This window comes from Hemiscyllium ocellatum, chromosome 2 (genome assembly GCF_020745735.1).
Source record: "Hemiscyllium ocellatum isolate sHemOce1 chromosome 2, sHemOce1.pat.X.cur, whole genome shotgun sequence".
In the NCBI taxonomy this organism is placed as follows: domain Eukaryota; kingdom Metazoa; phylum Chordata; class Chondrichthyes; order Orectolobiformes; family Hemiscylliidae; genus Hemiscyllium; species Hemiscyllium ocellatum.
Window position 1 is genome coordinate 60,351,845 of NC_083402.1, and position 23,154 is coordinate 60,374,998.

Below are 23,154 nucleotides of genomic sequence, written 5' to 3' on the forward strand. Positions count from 1 at the left end.
ATTGAATTTGAAGAAAGGACTTCTTTGAAAGAAAGTGGTTGTCTCTCTTACACATTAGACCTGATTTTAAGCCATTCAAATATGATAAAAGTACAAAGAATTAAAATAGTGTTCAAGCCAAAGGTAGACTCATGCTTTAGAAAACCACTGTTAATTGTAAAGATGATGAGATCCTATTATAGAGAGGGTCCTACCTTATTATAAATTCATGACTGTCAATCTCCTTCCCACATCCACTACCCAGAAGAATCCCAGAATTTCCAACAACTGCACAAGTACTGAATCGCTTGTTCTTCATCGGGGACACTTCAGGGAGAAGCCTGTGCAAATTGTGAGAGATGTTGAGGGTTCGGCGCCTGTCCAGCACATAATGAATTATATCTCCTGGTTTCAAACTGCTTTTCACCACTGATATATCTCTCTCAGCATCTAAAAAGCGAAGGATATCCTTCCTGCATTGGAAGAAGTGACATTCAGTCAAAATGATAAATTACTCAGAAACCGTACTTTACACATTTTGTGGACTAAGACAACATAACAAAAAAAAAGAATAAAATGCATTTTTCTAACAATATGAGGGAATAGGACTGCTGGAAACACTCTCTCCATTATAATAAATTTTCAAATAGACTAAAATGATCATAAGGGCACTTCAAAACAATGATCAATTCAAACATGAAACACTGTATGCATTACTGGGCTCCTCACTAAAGCCTTAGAGAAGCTCCATTTGGTAATCAATAGTGAGGATTCTGAGTCACAGGGAGTAGATACAGCAACTTCTTTTTTTAAAACTTTGAAGGCATGGGGGTGGAATATGATTAGAGGTTTTCAAAAACGACAAAAATGCATGGACGAGATAAACATAACTTATTTTCCTTGGTACATCGGTGAAAATAAGTTGACACAATCTTATGCTGAGAGACAAAGGAGAAAATTTGAAGAAACCTGTCCATGCAGTGTGTTATGAAGTATACATATTGTAGTGGTGATGGTCACAACTAAATTGAATGCAAAAGTTAAAAAGATACCAGACTAATTATGAAATAGAAAATATAAAATAATACGATTTGACTACTTTTGAGAATTCAACAAATGGGACTGCATGTGGAGTAAGCAGACACAAGGACATTTTGTATTCTGCTCTTAAGGCTCAATAACATTCTTCAAGCATTATGTTTTAATGTTTAAACAAAAACTGTGCGTGTATAACTGACTCAGGAAAGGTAAACTAGCACAAACATGTGAAAAACGATGGTCTGCTCTTTTTGATCCTGTAAGATCCAAATGTACACTGTACATTATTACAATGCATTGAAAAACCATTCATTGTTTACAGTTTTGTCTTTGAAATAAAGAATTCACAATATCACTTAACATGCCATCTTCTCGGACGTGAAGGATTTTTTCTTGTCACACAGATTTTCACTTGCAGAATTTTAGGTATTATTTTCAAACAACACTGTCAACATAGTAAATTCCTTGGAAAACACTTTGCTTTGTACATAAATAGGAATTGTAAAGACATGGTAAGTGGTGCTATTAAATCACTGGTCTCATCTGCCATACATTTTTTTTTAAAAGAATAATACTTTGAATAACAATTACAATCAAAGCTGAAAAACTGTTCAAAATGTTCATATAATGGATATTGTATCTGCTGCATTTCTGAATTTATGACATATAGCTGTATAAACAGAGTTTTCAGAATGAAATGTTACAGTGAGCCACAAAACAATTCACTAGCACTGCTGTCCAAGCAGACAAATGTTTTATTTCAATAGCATCCTACTTCAGTTGTAGGATCCTGTTGCTGTTTCCAGTGGGTGCAACACGTAATATTAAAGGAATTGGCAGAGGCTTAAATTGAAACAGCATAGGAGGTTTTCTGAATTTTTTTTAAGTGAGTTCAAAATACTTTTCTTGGAGTCACAATGACTGGATAATTTTCTATCAATCCTTCTGTGGCCCACTTCCCAGACTGCCTCTCCCCATTTCTAGAATGACTATCCAGTTCAGCTGCATGAGGGAGGATACAGTTTCCCCACACCTGGCCATGCCCCCACCCTTCCCTGATCTATGAACTACTGTCACTATGAATTAGGTTGCACACCTCACTGATGCCAAAAGGGCAAGTGGAGCAAATTCAGCATCCACCAAAATAATCTCTAAGTCAGCATCTTGAGTTGTAAACTATTTTAAATATAATATATAATAGCATCCAATTTCAGATGTCTGACTAACAAGAATGAAAATTATATGTGAAAATCAAAGAAGAGTGTTATTGGTGAGTTGTTCTTGTCTCTTATTCCAATACTTCCTGGGAACAGGTCATCAGTCTGGCCCAATGAAAAACTCGATGTGGTCAGAAAGGCTCATCCTCAAAAAACTTCACCCTGCTCCTGTTATGGGCTTTTTTAATCGATAATGTAGCATTTTCTCAAAATTCTCTACATTAAACAATGCACCCCTCAGAATTGCTTTTGAATGCGTTGGGATCTCAAATTGCTTAGAAATTTCAGGGAAATGAATGGAAAAGACTCCTAAATTTAAAATTTCTTGCAATCTTGTTGTGCAAGTTATACCATCTCCGCTTATTTCTTATTTATCTCTAACATTCTTCCTTGAAATAATTGAACACATTATCAGCTCATATAAGTCAAACTCTAGTAAGATATGAGTGGCATGCCATTTCCATTAAATTCAACTTTGTGTCTCATATTATTGTGGATATCACCCTTAAGTGACAAATCTGCGACAGCAGCATATAATTTTGGGATATCACAAGTTTAAATATTTTCTAATCATATTTACTTAGAAATTAATATGTCAGTCACGTGACAGTGCTAGTGTAGAGAAATGGTAGCCTTAGTAGACGTTAAAGTCATCCTGCTACCCAATTAATGTGAAAACCTTGACTCTTAGAAACCATATTTACTATCACTTTCAACATTTTCTGCTCTCCAATACTCTTGCCTTTTGATATTTTAAATGAGAATTGTAATACTGGAAAGGAGTAACCTTCAACACAAACAGAATTCTAAAAGAAAATTATATATTTTGCGACATGAAGAGAATTTTTAAAAATCAGATTCGGTCAAGAAAATATATTTTATCAACCCACACAGCAAGGTATAAGTTGTTGATCACAGCCACAACTAGAATCCAGTTCTATTTGCCTCTCTTTGCTGCTAGTTTGGACTTGCATTCGCTAGAGTCCAGAATGTAAGAGAGTTAAGATAATTGTGAAATAAAAAGCCAAGAGCCGATTTTCAAATTTACACACTTGGTTCCTGAATTTTAAGTTCATCGAGTTAAACAATGCTCTGTGGTAGATGACAATCCAAGTCCTCATTTGGAACTATCTGAATTGGGTACATGTCCTTTCAACTTCAGGTGCAGAGTGCCTGGACTCAAGGACAAGTATCTGGGTGTATTGAATCCAATCACACTCTACTTGAAGCAAAAGAGTCAGTCAAAATTATTACTTCCTTCCTGATAGTATTTAATTAAACTTTAATATCACCAAATACTTTAAGGGTCCAAGTCTTACTTTTCATTAATTATTCCCCCATAAACAGGGAATAGGTTTTGGGCTTTTTTTTTCCCTTGATATACAGAACTAAATGAGATAACTTAAGTTTTTAAACACCTAAATATATATTAAAATAAATCATGCAATTCAGTGTTGATATCAACAGCATAAATCATAAAACTAGATTAAGACCAGAAAAATAAGATCCAAAATTGAAACTTTAACTGTAAAAGACCTAATATTTGTCAAGGAAATGGATAGCCAATAAATGTTTAAGTAAGGCATTTATTTCCCAAGTGTGTGTGTGAGACTTATTGAGCTGACCTTTCACACAGATGGAGAGGCTTTTCATTTTTAAAGAAATGGTGATGGAGACAAAATCCGAAGTCCTGCAGGTGAGGAGTTAGGTGTTGGCTCATCTTTGGTGAATGGGGGTCATTTGCACACTTGTGCTTCATAGGGGCTGACTCAGTAAGTTGCTAATGAGATTTCCAAAACATGACTTATGTACTTTAAGCCTGATCTTTAAGAAGATCAAAAATTGCTCGCTTCTGTGATAAGCTAAGAAACCTTTTCATGAGGTAGAAACCATTTTGAAAAGGGTCCCATAATCTCTTCGGAGGAGATCAGGTGCTCTTTGGTGAAGATAAAGTGTACGTTGTACTTTGGGAAAAGTCATATGCCCTTTCGGATTGTTAAAGTAGATGTGAATGTGCATAATAAGTGCACAAATACATCAGACTGTCAAACTCATTGGAACTGTCCTTATAGACATCAATCTCTTAAGGCATTTAAATCTGCTATTTAAATATTTGAAAAACTGCCTACATTCCTTAGAAAAAACAACACTTACTATTTTACAGTCTGTTGACATAAGCCTGCAGGCTATCATTATAGGATTAATATTGTGTGAAATTTTACAAACTTTTATTATTACAATAGATATTACAAAATCAGTTTGGTTCACATTTCCAAGGGGTTATACACTTTGAAATTTAGACAATGAATTAAAATGTTTTTTTTAAATACGGAATTAAAGAAAATATAATACAATGAAGTTATTTTTATCAATGAGTGGTATTTTTTAAACAGTGAGTTTATCAATAAATAAATAAGAACTTTATTTAACCTGATTATGGGTCCTGAAGTCTACCTAGTGTGTAAAACTGAGTTGGCATGGTAGGTGCAAAGTGAAGGGTGGTGGGATGGGGAGGGGACATTAACTAGTTTGAACTGGCACTAAGTTACAGACTACTAAAAAACATGGGGGAGTGGTAGGGATATGGAGGGACATTGGTTGGCATAGAAGGTATGAGAGGCCATGGAGATGGGCAGTCATTCATGGGCTTGTATGAAAGGTGTGTAGAGACATTGGAGTGGGTAAGGGAATAGATGGAACATGAAGAGTATGTAGGGGATTGTTTAATTGTCAGTTTGCAATGTTTGTTCATGTACAAGTATAAGGGAAATAATCATCAATACACTTATTTTGATGCATGTAGTGTCTTACCAATGTAGTCACAACTGCTGTAAAGTGAGTCAGCCATTTGCTTGCCAACTAGTATTGACTCTTGTGAACAATGTTTACAATAAACTCCATTTTTAACCTCCTGTATAGTTCTTAATGTATTTTTTAAATTTATATTCCTTCACAATTTCCACTAGAAACTAACACCATTAAATTGAATACACAATGAGAGAGGAAGTGAGGACTGCAGAGGCTGGAGATCAGAGCAAAGTCTGAAGAAGGGCTTATGCCCGAAACGTCGACTCTCCTGCTCCTTGGATGCTGCCTGACCTGCTGCGCTTTTCCAGCAACACATTTTCAGCATACACAATGAGAGAATAATGAAGGACCTATATATCTATATGAGAAAGATTTTCTTAAGGGATTGGACACAGGAGGTGAATTAACTGGGAACTTCAAAGTTCTCCCAAGGGTTTAATGCAACATCGACTTAGGTAATTAAGTGTACCATCCCAGTTTCAATCATAGTTCTGTGCTCGGAGCAAATTCATGGCCACTAGTGGGGATGGGTATGGTTAATCTCTACAGGGAAGGAAAGATACTTGGATTTCTGCACCAATCTGTTATGTGAAGTTACATCTGGAGTGAGATACTGTCCCAAGCAAGTGTGCGTGACTGGAAATTTGGTATACTGTGGGAGTTGAACTGGTCAAGTCTTATTTTTATTCTTTCTTTTAAGTTCAGTGGTCTAGTTAAAAGGTTAACAAGGTAGCTGACTCAACAGACTGAGGGACAGTTAACAGTCAATCACCCGTATCGTGGATAGAGCCTCAATAGGTGGTGATTACTATTGTAGTTTAACAACTGTGAGTCATTTCAGACAACCCCAGCTCTATACAAAAATTGTTAAAAGTGCATGTTCAGTAGAAGGCATATCACGAACAAGCAAAAAAAAGAAAATTTTGCACACCATGGGAGTCCAGTATACATGGGAATTGATGTTTTCTGCATTTTATTTTCAATCATAGTAGTTTGAAAAGTTTTTTTAACGGGATAAATTGAACCCCAGGATCTAGAGCCCAGCACCCAACAAAGAGGGACATTACAGAAAACTGTAAGTTCATTGGTTGGCAATAGTTGCTAGCCAGCCAGGTGGAACTCATAGAAAATGAGTTCTGTAATCTGGTCCAATCAGGGAGCCCTGGCTGACAGATAAGAACATGAGTGCCATAGGGTCTGTTCGCTCTGAGGAAGCTGGATCTCTCCATGTGTAAGGAAAGGTGATTTGGCAGGATACCAGTCTCTGTGGAGCTATATCATTTTTGTTATAATTAATTTTTAGATTAAAGGTAGCAAGGAGAAATATTTTACAGATTAAAAACTAAAAACTCTAGTCAAAAACTAAAAAAAACACAAATTAAAATCTAAGTAAATAGAGATTCAAGTACAGGCAATGTGTTGTACCTACATGATGTGGGAGCTGGTGGACCTCACTGTGGTTCATCTGTAGCAAATCTTGGTTGCTTAAGGAACTCTGGCTCAGAGTTGATGAGCTGGAACACATCAGCGAGCAGTAAAGTTACCTGGTCAATGTGTTTCAGTTAGATTAACTACATCAAGTTCAGGTGATCAGGGACAGGAGGAAGTGGCTATGAGGTAGGTCGGCAGAGGAATCCAGGAGATGGTGCTTCAGGAATCCCATCTCTTGAGCTTGTCTAAGAGAATTGCGATTCTTGCTCCCTGTGTGGACGAGGGTAAGGGCTGTAGGCAGAAGAAGCAAACTGACCATAAGCACAGGGCCAGGACGGAAGGCTGTGTTATCTGCCAGAACCTGGGTTCAGCATATCTCATCTGGGCTGCAGAGGAACTTGGAATGGGACAAGCAGGGATGTGAGGGCAAGGTGCAGTAGTGGTGATCCACATGGGTACCAATGATATGGTGGAAAGAGGGAAGAGGTTTTGCTAAGGAAATATGAGCAGCTAGGGGTGAAATTAAAAAGCAGAACCAAAAAAGGTCATAATCTCCAGATTACTACCTGAGTGATGAGCTAATTCACATAGCGCCACTAAATTAAAGAGGTAGAAGTGTGGCTCAAAAATTGGTCTGTGAGAAGTGGGTTCAAATTCGTGGGACACTGGCACCTTTGCTGGGAACGGAGGGAGTTGTTCAGATGGAATGGGCTCCACATGAATTATGCTGGGACCAGAGTCCATTGTCAATCATATAAATAGGGCTGTGGATGGGACTTTAAACTAAAAAATGTTGAGAGGAAGGGTGTCCAGTTGTGTGGAAAATTTGAAGATCAAAGTTAAAGGAGAAGATGAGAGTACAGATTAGTGATGCGTCTGATAGTTACCAGAAAAAGATAAGAAGACTCAGATTGTGTAAATGTCACATTTCACAAGCAAATCATACTAGAGCAGGGAAATTTGATGACAGAACAAAGTTAAAGGATTTCTACCTGAATGTATGAAGCATTGGAAATAAAATTTGTGACTTAGCAGCACAATCAGAGACAACTGTGTTTGATTTGGTAGAGATTACTTAGATGTGGTTGCAGGGAGGCCAGGTTTTGGAACTGAATATCCAAGGTTACTCAATATTTCGGAAGAATATGGAGGAAGGAGAAAGAGGTGGTATAGCTTTGTTAGTGAAGGAGCAAATTAATTCTGTAGTGAAAAAATTTATCAGCACTGGAGATCAATACACAGCGCAGTCTGTATAAGTAAGAAATAGCGAGGGAAAAAAGTTCCTGGTGGGAGTAATCTATAGGTCCCCAAGGAGTAGTCCTGCAAAGGGGCACAATATAAACCAGGAAATATTAGTGGCTTGTAAGAAAGGTACAGCCATAATTATGGGTGATTTTTAACATGCATATCAACTAAATTAATCAAATTGACAAGGGCAGTCTCAGTGGAGAGCTCATTGAATGTGGAGATTGTTTGTTTCTTGGAGCAATATGTTAGAGAACCAACCAGGGAGTAGGCTACTTCCGGATTTGGTGTTGTGTAATGGGGTGGGATTAATTAATGATTTCATAGTTAAAGATTCTCCAGGGGAGAGTGATCATAGCATGCTAGAATTTCACATTCCTTTGGAGGATGTGAAACTCAAGTCCCACACTAACGTTCTGGAGATAAACAAAATTACACAGGCATGAGGACAGATCTGGCCTCATGGGGTTAAGGTAGGAGCAACCATGGCTCATCAAGGACGTTTAAGATAAAATTAAAACCAAAACCAGGGCATACCATATTGCACAGTGGTAAGCTGAAAGAGTTAGAGATCAACAAAAGGATACTAAAACCATTACAACAAAGAACAAAGGTAAGTTGTGAAAGAAAACAAATTCTAAGCAAAAGTTTCTAAGTATATAAAAGGGAAGAAGGAAGCTAAAGTGAATGTTGGTCCCTTGGAGGACAAGAGTGGGAAGTTAATAACAGGGAATGCAGAAATAGCAGAGTCACTAAATTAATATTTTGCTTCAGTTTTCATGGTGAAGAACAATAGTACCATCCCAAAAGTAATGAAGTAATGGTGAGGTTATAGAAAGGAAGGAACTTGAACAATCATCATAACCAATGAAAAAGTATTAAGCAAAGTATTGTGATAGAAGGCAAATGAGAGCCATGAGTTGATGGCTGACATTCTATCATCTTCGAGGAAGTGGCAGCAAAGATTGTGGACCATCGGTTATAATATTCCAAAACTGTCAGGATGCAGGAACGGTTCCAGTGGTTTGGAAAAATGCAAATTTGAAAAGGAAAGGAGGCAGAAAGTAGGAAACTAATAACTTTTTAATTCAGGATGTGCCATTGCAAAATTGTTGACATCCGTTAAGAAAGAATAACAGGGTATTTGGAAAGTCAAAATACAATCCACAGATTTCAACATGGCTTTATGAAGGGAAAATCACGTTTGACTAAGTTGATAGCATTTTTTGAAGAATGAATGAGCAAGGCAGCATTGGGGATCCTGTAAGTGTAGTATGTCTGGACTTCCAGAAGGCATTTAATAAGGTACTACATTAAAGGTTAATAAGCAAGGTAAGATCATTTGGGTTGGTATAATTTATTCATTTGGATAGAAGATTGACTAATCAACAGAAAGCAGAGAGTTAGGATTAATATCTTTTTTTTTCTGGTTGGCCAGATGTAACTATGGGGTGCCATGGGTTTCAATCACTGGGGACACAAACATTTATAGTCCAGGGATAGAAGGTGCGAGGCCAAATTTGGAGATCACACGAAAATACCTTGGGACAAAAGTTGAAATTTACAAATGGATATGGATAAGCTGGGTAAATGGGCCAAAGATGAATTTTAACATGGATAAGTGTGAGTTTATCCATCTTGTTTGGACAAAGTCAGAAGTCACACAATGCCAGATTATGATCTAACAGGTTTATTTCAAAGTACTTCTTTGTCAGGTGAAGACAGTGCTCCAAAAGCTTATGATTTCAAATAAACCTGTTGGACTACAGCCTGGTGTCATGTGACTTCTGATTTTGTCCACCACATTTCAACACCGGCACCTCAACATTTTGGGTGCAGGAATAGGAAGGCATCTTATTATCTAAATGGAGAGAAAATTTAAAATGCATTGATGCATTCTTAAGTCCTCATACATGAATCATAGATAACTAGTACGCAGTACAGCAGGTAATAAGCTAATGCAATTTTGGTATTTATTGCTAAAGGAATAGAGAATAAACATAGGAAAGTATTAGCAAAAGTACCCCCAGAGTATTATGGATAATTTTGATCCCCTTAGTGAAGGAGAGATGTAGTTGCACTAGAGGCAGTTCAGAGGAGGTTCACTAAATTGGGTCCAGAGATGAGGGGTTTGTCTTATGATGAGAAAATGAGCTGTTAGGCCTATACTCTCTAAAGTTTAAAAGAATGAGAGAGATCTAATTGGGGTATATAGGTGTTAAAGGGGATTGACTAAGTAGCTGTAGAAACGATGTTTCCTGTTGTGGGGTAATGTAGAATGCAAGCGTGTGCGTGTGCTGTGCATGTGCGTGTGCATGTATGTTATACCGACTCTCTGCTTTCTGTTGGTTAGTCAATTCTCTATCCAAATGAATAAATTACCCCAATTCATATGATCTTACCTTACTTATTAACCTTTTCTGCAGTACCGTATTAAAGTTTTTGGATGGGAGCAGCAGATTTAAAACTGATGAGGAGAAACTACTTCTCTCAACCATTCATGAATCTGTGGAATTCACCACCCCACACTATGGTGAATGCCTGGACATTGAGTAAATTTAAGGAAGAAATAGAAATATTTTTAATCAGTAATTTGCTGAAAGGTGAACAAGCAGGAAAGTGGAGCTGAGGCAGAGATAAGATCAGCCATGATCTTACCAAATGGTGCAACAGGCTGACTTGCCTTCTCCTGTTTCTAGTTCTTAAGAGTTATAGAATCATACAGCATGATGCATGTCGACCTGATAGTCCAATTTGACCTAGTCCCATTTGCCTGCATTTGGCCTATACCCCTCTAAACCCTTTCTATTCAGGTACCCATCTAGATGCCTTTTAAGTGTTGTTGTTATATCCACTTCCACCACTTTCTCTAGCAGTTCATTCCATACAAGTACCAACCTCGGTGTGAAAACGTTATCCCTGGGGTCCTTTTCCCTCTCATCTATGGCCTCTAGTTTTGGACAACCCCATTCGAGGAAAAGATCTTGGCCATTCACTGTATTCATTCCCCTCATGATTTTATGAACCTCTGTGACATTACCTCTCAGCCCCTGACACTCCAGGGGAAGAAAAGCTCCAGCCCATGCAGCCTCTTCCTATAACTCAAACTTTCCCATCCCGGCAGCATCCTCGTAAATCTTTTCTGTACCCTCTCAAGTTTAACAACACCCTTCCTATAGAAGGGTGACAAGAATTGAATGCAGTATTCTAAAAGTGGTCCCACCAATGTCCTGTACAGCCGCACTATGACATCCCAATTCCTATACTCAATGTTCTGACCAATGAAGGCAAGCATGCCAAATGCCTTCTTCCACTCTGTCTATCTGTGACTCCACTTTTAAGGAACTATGTATGTTCTTATGACCCCTACTGAAAAGTAAAGAGGTAGAGGAGCAGGGCTAACTGTAATGCTGCCCAAAATCAAATATCTATCAAGTGCTACTATCTAGTCTTATATTTCACACTTATAAGTGGAACTGAATAATGCAAGATGCCGATTGTATTTTCCACAACAATTCAGTGCCTTCAAGATTGAAGGGGTAAGTCCATTCTACAAAGCTTTTACATTGTTGTCATAGCCTTTGAATGCAAAGTTGATTCCTGTTTACCTTGGAGATGGTCAGTTATGGAAGGTTTCACATCTAAAAAGGAAATAAAACCTTTCTAAACACCGAAAGATTCAGATAGAATGCGGATGCTACAGTAGTGTAAAGGTTTCCTGTTTGGATAGCCTTATTGCTAAACACTTCCTCTAATTCTAAATCAATAAATGACTGCAGTTGAAATATTTTTAAAAGCTAGCCTTCAATGATTAAAACCGCAAGTATCTTCAACAGGAACTTCCTCACCATTGTCTCTTCAAAAAAGGACATTTATGGAAGAACTTCAGCTTTTTGGGTTTCAAAGTTTAGTGTCACCTTCAGTTTCAGCAGAACTGCTCATGAGGCTGCACATAGTAAAGGCATGTTAATTAATTTCATTTCAGCTACACTGTCCTGTAAGCATTAAATGGGGATACAAAGTCTTAAATGTGTATGATGAACAGAACTAACTGCCATCGCAATACTGACCGCTTCAACCTGCCCACCCCTTTCAACCACTCCAAGCCCTCACCCTCACAACATTCATCCCTCCACACCTTTCACTCCAACCCCAATGTCACCATCAAACCAGTTGACAAAGGGGGTGTGGTGGTAATATGGTGCACCGACCTCTATCTCACTGAAGCCAGACGCCAACTCACTAACACCTCCTCCTACTGCCCCCTCAACCACGACCCCACCTCTCGTCACCAAACCAATATCTCTTAAACCTTTCACAACCTCATCACCTCAGGGGATCTCCCATCTACAGCCTCCAACCTCATAGTTCCCCAACCCCACACCTGATGGTTCTACCTCTCACCCAAAATTCACAAACCTGACTGCCCCGGTTAACTTGTTATCTCCGCCTGCTCCTGCCTTACCAAACTCATCTCCTCATATTCAACTCCGTCCTGACCCCACATATGAACTCCCTACATACGTGTGGGACACCACCCATGCCCTCCACCTCCTCCATGACTTTTGTTTCCCTGGCCTCCAATGTCTCATCTTCACCATGGACATCCAGTCCCTATACACATCCATCCGCTTTGACAAAGGCCTCCAAGCCCTCCATTTCTTTCTCTCCCACTGACCCAACCAGTACCCCTTCACCTACACACTCATTTGATTGATGGAATGGTTCCTTATCCTCAACAACAACTCCTTCGAATCCTCCCACTCCCTTCAGATCAAAGAGGTAGCCATGGGCACCCGCATGGGCCCCAGCTATTTCTGTCTCTTTGTAGGATATGTGGAACAGTCCCTCTTCCACAGTTACACCGGCACCATCCCTCACTTCTTCCTCAGCTACACTGTATCGGCATCACCTCGTGCTCCCATGAGGAGGTTGAACAGTTCATCAACTTCACCAACACCTTTCACCCTGACCGTAAGCTCACATGGATATCCTCCTTTCTGGACCTCTCCATCTCAGTCTCTGGGAACCGACTCAACATGGACATCTATTTCAAACCCCAACTCCTACCTCCACTTCTGTTAAAAACTCTATCCATTACTCCCAATTCGTCAGCTTCTGCCATATCTGCTCCCAGAAAGAGGAATCCCACCTCAGGACATTCCAGATGTCTTCCTATTTCAAAGACTGCAACATCCCCTCCCACATGATCCAACAATGCCATCCAGCACATTTGCTCCACTCCCCGCACCTCTGCCCTCAAATCCCACCCTTCCAACCACAACAAGGATAGAAGCAAGGATAGCCCTCACCTTCACCTCCCGATACAGCGCATTATCCTCCATCATTTCTGCCACCTACAATCTGACTCCACCACCAAAGGTATATTTCCCTCCCCACCCATAACTGCATTCTGCAGACACCATTCCTTCCGTAATTTTCTCCTTAAGTCCACGTTCCCCTACCAACCCACCCGCCACACCCAGCACTTTCACTTGCCACAGCAAGAGGTATAAAACCTATGCCTGTAGCTCCTCCCACACCTCCAAGGCCCTAAAGGATAATTTCAAATCTGGTAGAGATGTTCCTGCATATCCCTCCTCATCTACAGTGTCCATTGCTCTTGATATGGTCTCCTCTACATTTGGGAGACAGGATGCAAACTCACGGAGTGGTTCAGGGAACATTTCTAGGACACATACACTAAACAACCTATCGTCATGTAGCCAACCACTTCAACACCCCCCCCCACTCCCAAGGATATACAAGTCCTGGGCCTCCTCCACCACCAAATCAAAGCTACCTGCCAACTGGAGGAAGAAAACCTCATCTTTGGTCTCGGAACCCTCCAACACCACGGTATCAACATTGACCTCACTAGTTTCCAAATCTCCCCTCCCCCCACCTCATCTCAGATCCAACCCCCCCCCCAACTCAGCACTGCCCTCTTGACCTGTCTTATCTGTCCATCTTCCTTCCTATCTGCTTCACCCTCCCCACCCATCTATCATAATTACCTTCCACCTGCATCCACCTATTGCCTTCCTAGTTATCTTCTCCCCAGCCCCACCTCACCCCCCCATTTCTCTGTCAGCCCCTTCCCCTGTCCACACTCCTGATGAAGGGCTTATGTCCAATTCTCCTGCTCCTCGGATGCTGCCTGACCTCTGTGCTTTTCCAGCGCACTTTTCAACACTTATCCTCAAAAAAGAAGGATCTATTCTGTTCACCATACTAACAGCCTAAAAAACCTCTTGTTTCACTGATACTTTTCCAAGTTAATATTTAGGGACTTTTATGATAATGTATATAATTTCTTTTAAGTGATAAACTGTATGTTGCAATTTTATTCTTCGGAAACATCAATAAGCATTCTTGGAAGGGGATGAATCAACTATATGATTTGAAGATAGTAACCAAACTGAAAGGAAAGATTGTGGCAAAGATTAATGGTAAACCAGAGCATTAGGAAACTTTTTAAAAAATGAACAAAAAGGGAGAGAAAAAACAAAATTCTGAAGGTAAAGGTAAAAGCAATATAATCCCATGTGGCAACTCTCTCAGTGGAGACAGAAAAACCAGTGCTTAAGCTGAGGGTCACAATTTCTCAGACAAGTGGAGAGGTAATGAAGGAGAGCCCTTGATTTTAATCTCAGCGAGTGCAGGAACTAGCAAGTCACACAAAAAAGGATATTAAGAGCTTATTTAACTATAAAATGAAAGAGACAGATAGAAATGAATATAACTTCCTTCAAGAATGAGGCTGGAGAAATAATAGTGGGAGGGAGGACATGGCAAAAGGCTTTTATTTACATCTGTATTCACATTAGAATAAACAAATGGCATTCCAAAAATACTGTACAATAAAGAGATAAAAGGAGGGAAGGAAATAAATGCAATAAATATCTCTGGAGAAAAAGTGCCATGCAAAACATTGAACCGATGACCATTAAGTGTCCTGGATTTGATGAGTTGCATCCTGAAACATTAAAGGAGGTAGCTGTGGAGCTGGGGGATGAACTGGTAGCAATCCCCCAGAGTCCTTAGATTCGAGAGAAGTCACGGAGAATTGGAAAACAGCATTGGATCAGCTTAATGAGAAAGGAAGGGAAACAAAAAGCAGGTAATTATAGATAGTTAGCTTACCATCTGTCATTAGGACCTATGATGAAGGCTGTACTAGGAAAGCATTTAGGAATGTAATCAAACAGAGTCAGCATGGCTTCATGAAAGGGAAATCATGCCGGACAAAGCTATTAAAAGTATTTGAGGAAAGAACAAGCAGGATAGATAGAGGAGAAGCAGTAGATATTTTGATTCCCCAAATGGCATCCAATGAGGTATTGCATATCACGCCACCATGTTAGCTAAGAGGCCATGGTGTTGTGGGTGGTATATAAGGATGAGTAGGGAACTGGCTTACTAATAAAATGGCGTTGGGTAAATCAGACATTTTCAGAGTGGTAATTTTTGCCTAATGGAGTACTATAGGGGTTAGTGTTGGAGCCATGACTATTTACAAGAAATGTTTAAGACCTGAATGAAGAAAGTGCACTCACTATCATCAAGTTTGAGGGCAACATAAAATTAGATGGGAAGACAAGTGGTGATAATACAACAAAGTTTGCAGAGAGATATAAGCAGATCATGTGGGTGTGCAAGAACTTGGCAGATAGAATATAATTTGGGAAGATGTAAGGGACTACACTTCAACAGGAATAAAAGAACTGAATATAATTGGAGAAAGACTGCAGAAACCTATTTAAGCTGTAGCAGGAAGAGATTTGGGTGTCCTCAGGCATCAATCACCAAAAGTAGCATACAATTAAATAGGTAATATGGAAAGCAAATGGGATATCACCTTTATATTATAGGAGTCAAGTATCAACAAAAAGGATTGTTTTCTAAAACAAGGTATTAGTCAGCCCTAATGTAAACTGTGAACAGTTTCCCATCCCTTTTCTAAAACAATTTATTAGCCAGTCCTAACGTAGACTGTTAACAGTTTCCCATCCCTTTTTCTAAGGAAAGATAGACAGGTTTTGGAATCAGTCTACTCAAGGCTCACGAGGGTGATTCCTGATTTGGAGGGATTTTTCTTATGAGGAGTATCAGTAGGTTTAAGACAATGACAAGCACACTTATTGAAACATTCAAACTTTTTAGGGGGAATTGACAAGATAGATGCTGAGACATTGTTTTCCCCTTGTAGGAATATCTCAGACAGAGATGTGGAAAAGTTTCTTCTTCCAAAAGGGTAATGAATCTGTGAATTTTGTTTTACTGCAGAGTGCTGTAGAAATTAGGTTGTTCAAGTTTATTCATGGCTGAGACAAAAAAAATTTAAATCATTAAGGGTATCAAGTGTTATGGGGAAAAGGTAAGACAATGGAATTAAAAATTATCAGCTCAGACTAATCTCATTGAATGGCAAAGCAGACACAATGGACTGAATGGGAGAATTCTGCTCCAATGTCTTATGGCTTTATGAATGAATAACCAGCACACCACTCTGGTGTTAATTCAACAAATAAATACATATGGCATAATGCAAAATACATATGGTAACGCAAGAATATTTTGAAATGTTAGAAGGAATGCCTGGAGTTTCTTTGGCATTTGACTGAATGTTGAATTTTCCAAGTGTATTTTAACTTGCCACCCACGGACACCCTCATCAGTCTGACTGAGCTTGTGGAACAGCACTTGAATGAAGGTGTTTGCATAGCATCACTCAGGACCTATCTTGAACAGAACAACTCAAGGTCAGCCCACAGCAAAACCCCAAAACAAAGTCAAGCCTCAGCCGTATGGTTAACATTTACTTCAGGATCCAGGCCAGCAAGCCATCGTAGTTCCTGCTGGTTATGTAGACTTGCGACAGCAAAAGAATCCTACTGGATCTAAAGAAAAAGATAACTCAGAGGCCGATATTCAGGACAGTGCACACCCTGGAAAGTCCAACTACATCTGATTTGGTATAGTTAAATTACTTAGCAACATCCAAATCAGAACTAATCAAAATAAACATCTGGTTAAACAGCCACCCAGTTCTAATAGAGGTCAATACCTGTGTAGCCATTTCTCTGACCGCAGAACCTGTCTTTAACAAAGTTTGCTCTGGATTCCAACCTTTAAGTTTGCACAAGATCTCAGCCAGACTGAAAACCTATACCAGGGAACCCATACAGATTATGGGTACAACATCAGGTCTGGTCTCATATGAAAAGCAGCTGTTATAGTTACTACTGATTATAGTGAAAGGCTCAGGCCAAAGTTTGATGGGGTGCGATTGGTTGAGAAAGATTCACCTAGATTGGGGGCTTAACTCTTTTGATTTGAAAATGACTACCTAAATAAACACTAGGAGGTTTTTCTAAGGACTGTCAAAGGAACCAAGGCCACCTTGCATGTTGATCAAAAGCAACTCCATGATTCTGCAAGGCTCACCCAATGCCATTTGCCTTATGGACGAAAGTAGAGACAGAAATCAGAAGGTTGGAAAGTGAAGGAATCCTCAAACCTGTCCAAGTGACAGAATGGACAGCACAGGTCTTACAGATTGTGAAGCCCAATGTTTGCTCTTGTGGGGATTTTAAACAAATGGCAAACTGCTTTTCACAGTTTGGGTAAATACCCAATCCCTCACATAGAGGATTTATATGCAAAGCTGGAAGGAGGTGCTATCCTTCATGAAGCTGGACATGAACCATGCATACTTGCAATTGCAGTGAGATGAGGATTCCCAGAAGCATGCTCCAGTTAATGCCCGTAAGGGTTTATACCAATATAAAAGTCTGCCGTTTGGAGTATTGTCAGCTTGTGCAATTTTTTCAGCAAATGGTAGAAAAACTGCACACATCTTTTGCGATACATGGACTTACGAAAGGGATGGTCACAGATAATAGGCTATTGTTTACCAGCAGGGAATTTGAGTAGTTCCTAAAGTCAAATGGCGCTCAACATACAAGGACAGCTCCATAACATCCATCATCCAATGGTCTGGCAGAGGAGCAGCCCAAACCTTGAAGGCAGGCTTGAAGGTACAGCCAACAGCTTCACCAGGTACCAAACAGCATCACTGGCTGCTATTTGGTTATAGGACCACAACTCATACAGGAATAGCTCCAGCAGAGTTGCTAATGGGGACAAGACACTACACCAGGATAAAGCTGATCTTCTGTACTTGGATAGGAGGACGAAATGGCATCAGAAATGCCAATTATGGACATATGACTCTGCTAAGCAAGAGAGACAGTTTACTATCGGGGACAAAGTTTGGTGTAGGAACCACAGGTATAGCCCTGCATGGGTAAGAGGCATCGTTGACAGGGGGTCAGGTCCAGTGATGTATAAAGTTCAGATACAACAGCTCGGAACAAGCACATGGACCATATGAAAGCTGAAAGGTCGCAAATGATGCAGGTGCAAAAAGTGCCCAGCTCCTCGACAGCTTTCTTGACTGTTGTGTAACACATCGTTCTCCCTCTCCATCAAACCTTGAAGGTAACTCCATCTGAGATGGACCTGGAGGATGTCACTGCCTTGACACCTTGGAGTAAGGATGAAGGGCTTATGCTCGAAACGTCGAATTCTCTATTCCTGAGAGCTGCCTAACCTGCTGTGCTTTGACCAGCAACACATTTGCAGCCTTGACACCTTGGCCTCGTGAAGAAGAGAATATATTTATTCCAAGAAGCTGTAGTTGCTAGAGGCCGGCTACTGTGTTTTACACTCTGTCCGCATCAGAGGCCAAGTTGGAGGAATCTGACCTAGTGCTAAAACATCACAGGAAGAGTTACAAAAGAAACATGAACAGGTCTATGTCCTTGGACTCCAAGGAGGAGGTATGTAGTAATTGTAATGAAGTCAACCAGGTGGACCTCATAGAATATGATTTCCCTGATTGGAGCTGTTAATCTAGTCCAAACAGGGAGCCCTCTGTTCACTCAGAGCTGGCTCTGAGGAAGCTGGATCAATGTCAAGGACTTTCCTAATGTAAACAAAAGATGACTTGGTGATGGGATACCAGCCTCTGGAATTATTTTGCTCTCCGTGTTAAGGAATTCTTCCTTATCTCTGTCCTAAAAGGCCTATCCCATATCTTTAAACTGTGACCCCTGGTACAGGACTCCCCACTCTTTGAGAACAACATTCCCCCATTTACCTTGTCCAATCCTGTTAGAATTTTGTAGGCTTCTATAAGATCACACACTCACTCCCCTGACTTCTTGTAAACTGTAGTGAATATAGTCCGAAACGATTCAGTCTCTCCTGTCATTCCAACCATTCCTTCAGTCAGTCTGGAAAACCACTTTGCAGTCCCTCTATAGCCAGAACATCCTTCTTCTGATGAGGAGACCAAGACTGTGCACAATACTCCAGGTGTGATCTCAGCAAGGCCCTGCACAATTGCAGCAAGACATTCCTGCTCCTATACCCAAATCCCCTTGCTATGAGGCCAACATATCATTTGCCCTCTCCACCACATGCTGCATTTGCATGCTTACTAGGGACATACTGAAGCCTGATGGTGATGTCCCTATGATTAAATAAATTACTATTTCAATTGTCGAGTTTCTTGTATTGGCACTTTACAGAAAACAGCATTTGCAACGAATGATCATTCCCCATGAAATTATATTTATCCCACCTTCAGGAGAGTAAAAGAGGGGAAACATATGAATAAAAGAAGTATTTTTAAAAAGTGATTTGCTTAATTGGAATGATCTATGTAATATTCTAAATTAGAAAGCATGATGAGATCTGTAATCCTGACTTCACTTCAAATAAAAAATTGACTATTATCTTATTTGCTTTCACAAATTTCTTACAATCTATAGAAGTATCTACAGTCTTCTCTCTCATGTGGACTCTCCTTTCTTGCAAGCCTGCCTTTGATAACTAGATGTATCCAAGGAGCTGTCCATTAATTTAGTTTCCATTCTGCACTGTGTTGGTTGAGGGCAGGGGAGGGGGAATTAAATATTTCTCTTTCCTGTTCTTTCTTTGAAAATATTGTATCCTGCTTAGTCCACTTTGATTCTCAGTGAATACCATCTAAATTTAGTTGTAACTTCAATATCAACATCAGAATTTAATTATAAAATGCATACAGGGAAATGTATTTTTCCTCTATTGTATTTCCCCTGAATTGTATCTCTGATTCATTTTGCAAGTTAGCTGACTAATAAACTAGACCACCAGCTACGTTACTGCATTTCAGACTTAATCTCTTTCAGTTACATTTTTTTTCACAGCAACATTGAGTATGAGATTGCAGCCCTGTGGACTTGCTGCTATTAATACCAACTAATGTCTGAGGAATATACTTGGTTCATTAAACATTTCTATCATCAATGCTCATATTGCTCAATTATGTAATTCATAAAATGAGTACTGACTACAATTTAAAACATTCAGCTAAATGTCAGGTAGCGGGAGGGGTGTGGGGACAATTGTCAGACTGCAGTCTGGTGACTAATAAAGTAGCAATGAATTTTCTATTACAATTAATATGCTAAAGACCCAAATAGCTCATCTCCTTTTTTTGGTTCTACTTAGACCTGTGATCACACAGATTGGTTACAACATCACAAAAACAGAATGTAAACTTACTGAGCTTTCCTAGGTAAAATGTGGCTTCAACATACAGCAAGGCTCGAAAAACCTTAGATTAATACTGTCTGTGTTCTCTTCCCAACTGTGTTCTAAAGTTCTGTTTTTGCTCTTTTTCTGTTAAAATTGTTTGTAAATCAGTAGGGCACCTCTGAACAAGGGATAAAGTTAGTCATCTTAAGGGTGTTGACTTCACCATGTAAACACAGCTTTTCAATGCTTACAACATTAGATGACTTTTCCGTAATCAACTTCATAAACTTTATACCTGATCTTGATTACTAAGGACGCATTGTTTTTCCAACCTTCCACAGAGTGTTCGAAACGTGGAAGCACATTCTTCCGGTTTGCTTTATTGGAGGTGTTAATCATCAGTCTGGTTGGAATCGCCTCTCCATCTCTGTAACGATTAAGATTTTTTTTAAAAAATAAATTACTATAGATCTTGCTTTCAACCATTTATCGACTCCAGTTTACGCGAGATAACCACTTAAATGTGCATCTCGCATGTTGCAGGAATACTCCCCAGTAGCAACTGACCATCATTCTGGTGACACCAATTGCTTCACTCATCTCACTAGTCACGCACAAACAACCCTGTTTTCCTGTTTATGTCATTAAAGGCACTTCTTTTTTTTAACCAAGCGCACGCGATCTAGCCACAGGTTAACTTGCGAACTATGTCTGAGAGCTTAGTCTTCACCACAGCTCCCCATCCAGCAAACGCGAGAGCTTGGCGGTAATCGTCTCTCACACCATCCAGCGGACATCTGACTAAATGACTTTCTGACAAACGCTGAGAGCTGACTTTCCGTTCTCAAACCGCTGCCTGCCTTGGTTTCGAAACAAAAGAAAATTATCTTCTTTTTTCGACAGACGGCTTGTGTGAAATTATTGAAAGAGTTCAAAAAAAATCGATAACAATCTAATATAAAATAATAACCGACTGCAACGTCATGGAAACCAGTCAAGCGCATTTAAGTCGCAATGACAGTTTCATAAATGAAACAGTGAGCTTAAATGTCAAATCAATATTAACGGGAGAATCACTTAATAGTTCTGCACCCTTGCAAAGTCAGTTAAAAGAGACAGACTCGTTACACAGACGAAAAAATGTGTTCCTTTGCAGTGCTGAGGCTTATTGTGACTTCGCTTCAACATCAGTCAAATCACAACCATTCAGTGTGTGTACCAGACCAAATACTGGCGCGCTAACCACATCTGAGGTGCAGGCACAAGCCCACCTACTGGAGAAAAAGAGATGCCAACTCAGTAAAACACAACACAAAGACGACACTAATTTAGAGGAGGTTTGCTCCCGGAACAGAAATACAGTTCATTTCCAATATCTAGAGTTGCCAATTTTACACACACACACACACAACACTCTAGTACTGTCATAGATTGCTGCCTTTTTCCTTTCACACTAGTTGTATGTGTGTGTTTGTGGGGGGGGGGGGGGGGTACGCGGGAGTGAGGTGGGGTTTCGTGCAGCGCAGACTTGCCTTTCTCACCGATTCACTTCCACAAAGGTTTCATTTCCAACCCAATACTTTTCCTTCACAAAAAAAATGTTAGCGAGCCACGTCGTCAGTACAAGAAATCACAAAGACTAAGCAGCAAAACTAAGTCATTTTTAAATGTGCATTTACAAAAAAAACTCTTCCGGAAACAATAATAGGAGCTCTTAAAATTAAATCACTTGTGGATTAAAACGTTATTTGTCAAATTAAAATCAAAATTAATACAACCAAACCAATTGAATTTATTGATTTGCAGGCAAACTCCTTTAAAAATATTTTCACCACTTTTTCATTTAACATGATAATAATGCACATTACCCCATTTGCGTTTGCTGGTGCTCCGATCTTGTTATATCCTTTGTTTTAAAACAAATGACTATGATACTTATGGTACATAATGTCCAACATTTTCGATGGAGACGCATTTTTTCTAATATGTGTATCTGGTGATATATAGAAATAAAAGAGTCCGCTTTCCCTTCCAGTCTGGGAAATAAGTAAGGCGCAAAGGTTTCTGTCTGAGAGACTGTAGACAGACAGTTCACCACACGCCCCTGCTCCTCCTCTTTCTCTCGCTCAGTGAGGAAGAACGAAGCACAACCCTCCCTGACTGACATCTCCTGACGCCAATAACAGAGCGGACACCGCTCGGCTCCTCGCCTAATCGCCCGAGTTTCACCAATAGGAAAGCGAGATTGCTGTTCCCAGAGGGATACCTGATTGACAGGAGGCAGGCGCTGTGCCAAGTGTCTTTAAAAAGACAGCGGGCGTCTGGCGGATGGGAAAAGAGAAGCGAAAGGGGCACTTTCAGTGTTGAAGTATTTACAGGAGTGAGGGTTTATTTTCGAAAACGAAGTGGGTTGAAATAAGTTGAAATGAACAAACGTTTCCTGCGTGCTGTATATCTCAGAACCGTCCTTTAACCTGATCTGAGTGCGTCCACACTTTTTGCATTTGGTACAGCGTTAATAAGCTGAGTAGGACTTTACAGCGAAGACAGACCTGCAGCAAGTTAATTCCGAGTACATAAACCAGTCTAATCGATATCTGTGCACAGCTCTTGCGTGTACTCATTTGACTCAAACAATTAATTACTGCACATACTTGTTCCGAAACTGACTGCCACATACCGGCCGTTTCCTGTTTGAAGCCTAGAACCGCCTACTTCCAATCGATCTTTACATTGTTCCAAATTGATTCGAGTTGTTTAACTTACAAAGTTTGGACTTTTAACTAGCTGTCGTTTAGTATTGTAGTGATATTCTAATAGTTGCGTAGAAAAGTGTTGTGAGAAA

General features: G+C 39.8%; 1 protein-coding gene across 3 annotated transcripts in view; it reads right to left on the reverse strand.

The window, feature by feature from the left end:
* Positions 1–22,376, reverse strand: part of st8sia4 (ST8 alpha-N-acetyl-neuraminide alpha-2,8-sialyltransferase 4) — a 71,255-nt gene extending 48,879 nt beyond the window's left edge. For all 3 annotated transcript variants that reach the window (XR_009645531.1, XR_009645530.1, XM_060836994.1), the window contains exons 1-3: positions 22,178–22,376; positions 20,605–20,736; positions 195–452 (exon numbers count right to left, since the gene is read on the reverse strand). Coding sequence is in view for 1 of the 3 variants with exons in the window: in XM_060836994.1 (XP_060692977.1) it covers positions 195–452; positions 20,605–20,736; positions 22,178–22,284 (497 nt within the window). In the remaining 2 variants the exon portion in view is untranslated. The remainder of the gene's footprint in view (positions 1–194; positions 453–20,604; positions 20,737–22,177) is intronic.
* Between the last annotated feature and the right edge of the window lie 778 nt (positions 22,377–23,154).